Raw genomic sequence first — 6,117 nt, 5'->3', positions numbered from 1 at the left:
GGTTTTTTTGTTTTTTTTTCTAAATATGTATCACTTAAACTTGTGAACGTAAGTAGAAAAAATGAGAGGGAAGGTTAAAAGAGCAGAAAACGAAAGGCGCTTTTAGCAAACTGCTTAACTCCTTATCTGAACGAAGGCCGTGGTTCTGCTAATCAAACTACAACTTAAAGCACGCAGAAAACTTCCTTTACGCTTCGCCCAAACAGAAAGAGCGAGCACTTCAAACACAATCTCCTCAGGCTCCCCGAGTCGGGCAACAAACTCCCAAGGAGCAGCCGCTCGCGTTGTGCGTGAAAAGCCATCAAGCCTGGCAAAAAAAAATAAATGAAAATCTCTCCGTCCCCTGCTCCTCACACCTGGACGGCCCCGCCGCCTCCCTAGAAAGGTCGTGGTGTGACGCCGAGCGGGCGCTGAGCCCCGGCCGCCCGTTGGGCTGCTCCCACCGGTCTGGGGCAGGGAGGGCGGGATTTTTTTGTCACCTCCTCTCCATCACCCGCGAGTCACGAGGGGCCCAGGAGTGTTGGTGGCCCCGGGTCAGCTGCTGCCACCGCAGCCGGGATCTGCTCCCTCGTCACGGGAATCCTAAAATCTCCCCAAAGCTTCCGAGGAGCTCGATCTCCTTCAGCATCACCATGTTTTCTCCTTTTTTTTTTTAATCTCTTTTTTTTTTTTCATCTTCACCACAGGGCCATTTTAAGTCAAAATTAAAATTTCAAGAGCAAATCTTTACAGGAAGGTTTCCAGACATTAATCTGAAAACCAAGGCAATGAAGCAGCCACCATCAACTTCCAAGACCTACCTCATCTTGCATTATGGATAATAAACAGAAGCCCATACAGAAAGAAATATGGGAATTATTTTTTCTGCCTTTTTTTTTTCTTCTGTTTAGAAACAACAGTTTCTTCCTAGTGTTCTATGCTCATGAAAAAATCAAATAATTTAAAAAAAGCGAAGGAATTGAGGGTAGAAGAAGCCTCTGCTATATGGGTAAAAGTGCAACAAGTGCAAGGAGTAATTTAGGGCATTACGATAAAAATCGAGAGTTTTGAAGAACTACCGTTAGGCACATAAACCTAAGAGACCTGTCCTCAAAAATCCTGTCTATTCCCTGCCTGTCTTCATCCATCAGCGCTTGCTCTGGGGTTTTCTCCACCAGAAAAATCACTTGGGACCTAACCCCCCTGGCTGGTACCTGTACCTGGGCACCACCAGCTCACAGCACTCAACATTTTCAGCCTAGATCTGTTCACTTTGATTTTCAGTTGTTTTTCACCCTTTCCTCTTCTCTCAGCCATCAGCTCACACACCCACGTGAGCAGCCACAGGAGATACAGCAGGGAAAGAAAATAAAAAGAAATAGACTCCATGAACCATCAGGCTCGGACTGAGCCTTTCTGGAGACCCCGATCCCGGTTTTCAGATTCGGTGCTTGTGCACAGGCAGAAAAGTCACAGCCATGGGTGCAGAAAACGGTTCAAGCCCGTCAGGTTTCAAAAATTGAACCGGACAACTTGTTTCACCCCCAGCCACAGACCGAATTAATTCGGAAAGTCGGAAGTCAGGAGCACGCATCTCCTCAAATTAATCTGCACGCTCCTTCTCCGACAAGGCGCAGAAATTTATGTGTTTTAAATATATCACCAAACAAGCTGCACATATAAATATGTTTCTAATTAAGAAGGCAACTTCACAGACTGTCTAATCAACGCACGCGCTGGCTTCGACAACTCCGTATTCGACATTTACACTCCGTGCAACTCGCTTCTGCCGTTAGGAGAAGTGAAAAGAAATAATGAAAGTGTGGAAAAGGCGCCCGAAAAGGAGACTATTTCTCCATCGAAACTAGCTCTGCAGCAGCTCGCCACAGACCCCGGTTCACACTTATCTGTGTGACCCCAGGAAACCAAAACTCGGATTATGGGCAGAGGATACGCTGTCCTTTCTGACCAAGGCAATGCTTTGAGAGAAACTCTTCAAGCTGAGACACAGTGTAGAAACATCTCCGCCACGGTGCTGCAGACAGGGAAGCGACGGGATGGTAGCAAAGAGCAAAAGGTCAAATTACCCCCAAAATTTCGCTAGGGCCATATTAAAAGCCCCACTGTGTCTTCTCCTCCAAGTAACAGAGAGGTGAGGCACGCAGACACCTAAAAACCCCTCCACCACCACCGAGAAAATCAATGCTGAAGAGATTCATCTGCGATTTCTCTCTCCTCCAGCTTTCTGGCAACCCCTGAAGACCTTCATTAAACGTTAACAAGTGTCAAACAGTTGATGGCTTACAGATTTGGCAGCATAATGCAGTTAACTTCTCAGATTTTGCCCAGACAGAGGGTGACCACACGGGACAGAGCACGCACCAACAGCTCTGAGACGGCGGCATCGCCCACCAAACACATTTTAAAATAATTATTAATATTAGCAGGTGGCTGGATTTTCCCCCTCCCCTCCACACACACACGCAGACGTTCCTCTCCGTGCCAGGACTTACGTTAAACTCCTCCCGGAAGAGTTTCCCTTCGTCCGCCGATCGCATCCGTATCTCCTCTTCGAGATTTTCCACCGGGATCGGGAAATACTTCTTGGGGCCCGAGGGAGACCTGCTGAGCAGCATGACCCGTTGCTGTTCTGTCAGATCAGGGGAAGCACGTGTTAAAGGTACGTCCAGGGCAACACAGAACAAGCCATTTCCAACTGCAAATTGGTTTTTAAGCTAGGAGATGCCAAAACACGCCTCTCAAATGAGAGAACTCCATCGGTGAGAAATAAGAAAACGAAACCCCAGGCCCAGGAGCCGCTTTGAGAACACAACAAATTCAAGTCGAACCACTCATGGCAGAATTAATCATAGAATCATAGAATTGTCAGGGTTGGAAGGGACCTTAAAGATCATCTAGTTCCAACCCCCTGCCATGGGCAGGGACATCTCCCACTAGACCAGGTTGCTCAGAGCCCCATCCAGCCTGGCCTTAAAATCTTCCAGGGTTTACACTGGACTAAAATAGACTCGACTCGGCAATCTCAGAGGTCTTTTCCAGCCTCAGTAATTCCGTGATTCTGTGAAAACGCGACCAAGTTTTGATTTAGAAAAGGAGAAGGTTCCCTCTGCTGACCCAGAGCTGCTCTGCCACAAGGCAGAGGCACCTTTTAGCACCTACCACTGAAGAGATATGCTAGGCTACTTCACCTGGGGGGAGAAAAACCTCAGAAAACTTCAGAAGACTTTATCTTGGCAGACAACGGAAACTGCGCTGCGAGGAGCTGTTCGCTGCCCCAAGAGGACCCAACCCAGGGACTCAAATGCTCTGCGGCAGCACGGTTTGGCCTGTGTTGAGGTTGACCACCTCGACCTCAGCTCCCACTGGGAAATAAAGCACCAGCACACCTTCAGGTCTTAGAATCAGAGAATTACAGAATCATTCAAGTTGGAGAAGACCCTTGGGATCATCGAGTCCAACCACCAACCCTACAAGTGCACAACCAGCCACCTGGAAATGGAAATGAGCATCCCCACGGGGTGGCTGGAAAAAGCGGAGGGATTCAGCCACAGCGTTTGGCAAAGACAAGTTTTATTTACAAAGGTGGCAAAGGGAAGGGCAGAGCGCTGCCCTACATGCTGGAGCGGGGGAGGTTTCTAAAAGTCGCCCGAGGGTGCTATGCAGGGCCGGGGATCTCCAAACCCTTAAAGGTGAGACATGGCACAAGTCTGACCCGACAGGAAGCCGACGGGTATATTTAGAGGTTTGACTTTCTCTCTGAGTGCCGCCGTGCTCATTAACCCACTGTGCACTTCACACACGGCACAAAGGAGGGAATTCTTTTTATCACCGAGTCTCTCCTCGCGGCTAAAAAGAAATTTGTAAGCGTGAAACGGACGGCTCTTTCCGTGTTTGGAAGGTTTGAGCTGAGCCCCACAGGGTAACCCAGGCGAAGGGACAGAGAGAAACCCAGAACATTGAAAAAAAAACCAAACTGAAATCGGTGGAGAATATTTTCAACCCTTGAGAGTGTTTTATTTTACTGCTGTGGGGTTACAGCGCTGCCCTGTCTCATCCCCTGCTTGTTTCTCTTCACAACCAGTCAGTAATTTCACCGAGTTAAGGACTGTTTTTTTCCTCACTTTTAAGAAGAAATACTGCAATTCTTTCTCTAAATACAAAGATCACAGCTGGATTTCAGCTGGCGACCCTAATAGAACGTATATAAAACGCACGGGAAGCATTTACAAAGAAACATTTGCTGTATCATAACTTACAGTGGAAATTACTTGAAGCCAACAACTAGAGGTTAAGATTATACATACACATATTTAAATATGTAGCACTTTTAAAAACCCCTTTTTTCTCTTTCACGATAACCCTATAGCTTATATTATAAATAAAAAGCAGGCACAATTAACAGAATAGCGAACACAGTTGTGCCTACACACAAAACTTTCACACTGAGAATGGAAGCAAATCTCCCCATACCTTGTTCTTCTAAGATGCCATTTGGCATCTTTTTGTCCCCGGAGTTCACCACAGCTTTCCTGTGCCTCCTGAACCTGAAATACAAACACCACGTCACTCTGAGCAACCGTGTTGTGGGCTAACAAGCGTTTTCCCCCAAACCAGCCTTTACCAACCATGTAAGTCTGGAGAAATTTTTCCTCTCCATGGCCCCAGCGAGAGCCGCCACCGCCGCCGGCGCCGCTGCAGCCTCCTCTACACCGTGACGGAGGCTTCCGCCTCACCATAAATACGTATTTCATTTCCTTGTTAGATCATATCAAAACCAGGCTCTCGGCTAAGTTCTGCAAACGCAGAGCTCCACGCAGACCTACCTGAAGAAATAGCCGGCCAACAGAATGAAGATGATGAAGACCAGGAGCAGAATGAGCATGGAAGTCAGCAGGTCCTTGTGTAAATTGTTCTCCTCGGTAGAGTCTGCGGAGCGAAGGCAGCAAACGTGAAAACCTCAGAGACGACAGATCGCCCAATCTGGCAGAGAAACCGTGCTCGGTGCATCAAAAAAAATCTGTGGTTCTACGCAACCATTGGCCTGTCCTTACTAAAAGCATCATGACTTACCTCATATATGCAGAGTTGAAATTTAAAGTACAATTTATTTGCTTTCCCCCTCCTCCCTTCAAAAGCACAACCAAACCACCTGCTGTGGAGAATATCAAGGATATTTTTTTGGAAAGGCCTGTTAGGCCAAGAATTTACTTGGAGCTAGAGCAGACTTAACGGCTGCAAGGTATAAAGCTAAATTTGAAGCTCATTCTAAAGGTTTGCTGCAGCACCCTTATGCACATTGGTTGTTTCTCAGCCAGAAATCACCCACAAGTGCCCCTCGTTGTACACATTTTATTGACTCCAGAAACAGGAAATATGTTATAAAACACATCTCATTTAACAGTCCAAACCCCACTGCTGGCTGCACCATGCAGGAGCTGAGGGTACAAAGTGCAGTGCCTTCTATGGCTTGTATTATCTATAATATATATTTATTATACGAGATATAAGAACAAGTAGGAATGATGAGACTTTTAACATGCTCAGAATGGAGATTAAAAGATACACCTTGGTTATATCTAGTAGAAATTGAGCCCCATCCTTCTCTTAAGAGCGTTTTTATGTACGTGACTGTATCTCAATTTCATTATGCTTCTGTAACCTTATAATTGTACTGTACAATTCAATATATAATGCATAAAAATCATTAAAAATCCAACGTGCTTCATTTAAGAAAGCAAAACTCTTAGTCTTAGCCTTTAGCAAGACCCTGCTACCTGAGGTGGTGTCCCTGCTCACAACAGGGAGGTTGGACTAGATAATCTCTAAGGTCCCTTCCAGCCTAGGCCATTCTATGATTCTATGATTCTTTCCAACCACATGAATAATCCAACTTGGTGTAACAGCAGCGGTAGAGACCTTATTAAGTGAGAAGGATGGAATTTATCACCCACAGCCAGAGAAAGAGGTCAATCTTTCCTCAATTACAGCCAAAAGACCACCCGAAGCAGCAGCCCACGCTTCGGGCATCCCTCAGGATGGTTTCCTGGGGGTCTGGACCACCCAGTTTCTCCATCATTACACCAATTTTCCCCAGCCTCCTTCATTCGCGCGGTTCGG

At 46.5% G+C, this 6,117-nt stretch overlaps 1 protein-coding gene across 1 annotated transcript; it reads right to left on the bottom strand.

Moving 5' to 3' along the window:
* Positions 1-2,492: 2,492 nt before the first annotated feature.
* Positions 2,493-4,926, bottom strand: LOC104281465 (receptor-type tyrosine-protein phosphatase epsilon-like; the record flags this gene model as incomplete). The annotated part of the gene is made up of 3 exons (XM_009879463.1): positions 2,493-2,629; positions 4,471-4,544; positions 4,824-4,926. Coding segments are annotated over 3 exons (314 nt in total), but the record flags the coding sequence as incomplete, so codon positions are not given.
* Positions 4,927-6,117: the final 1,191 nt, after the last annotated feature.

The sequence above is a fragment of the Apaloderma vittatum genome, unplaced genomic scaffold, assembly GCF_000703405.1.
Source record: "Apaloderma vittatum isolate BGI_N311 unplaced genomic scaffold, ASM70340v1 scaffold21022, whole genome shotgun sequence".
Lineage (NCBI taxonomy): Eukaryota > Metazoa > Chordata > Aves > Trogoniformes > Trogonidae > Apaloderma > Apaloderma vittatum.
The sequence above is the reverse complement of the archived record's forward strand: the minus strand, read 5'-3'. Positions and strand labels throughout refer to the sequence as shown.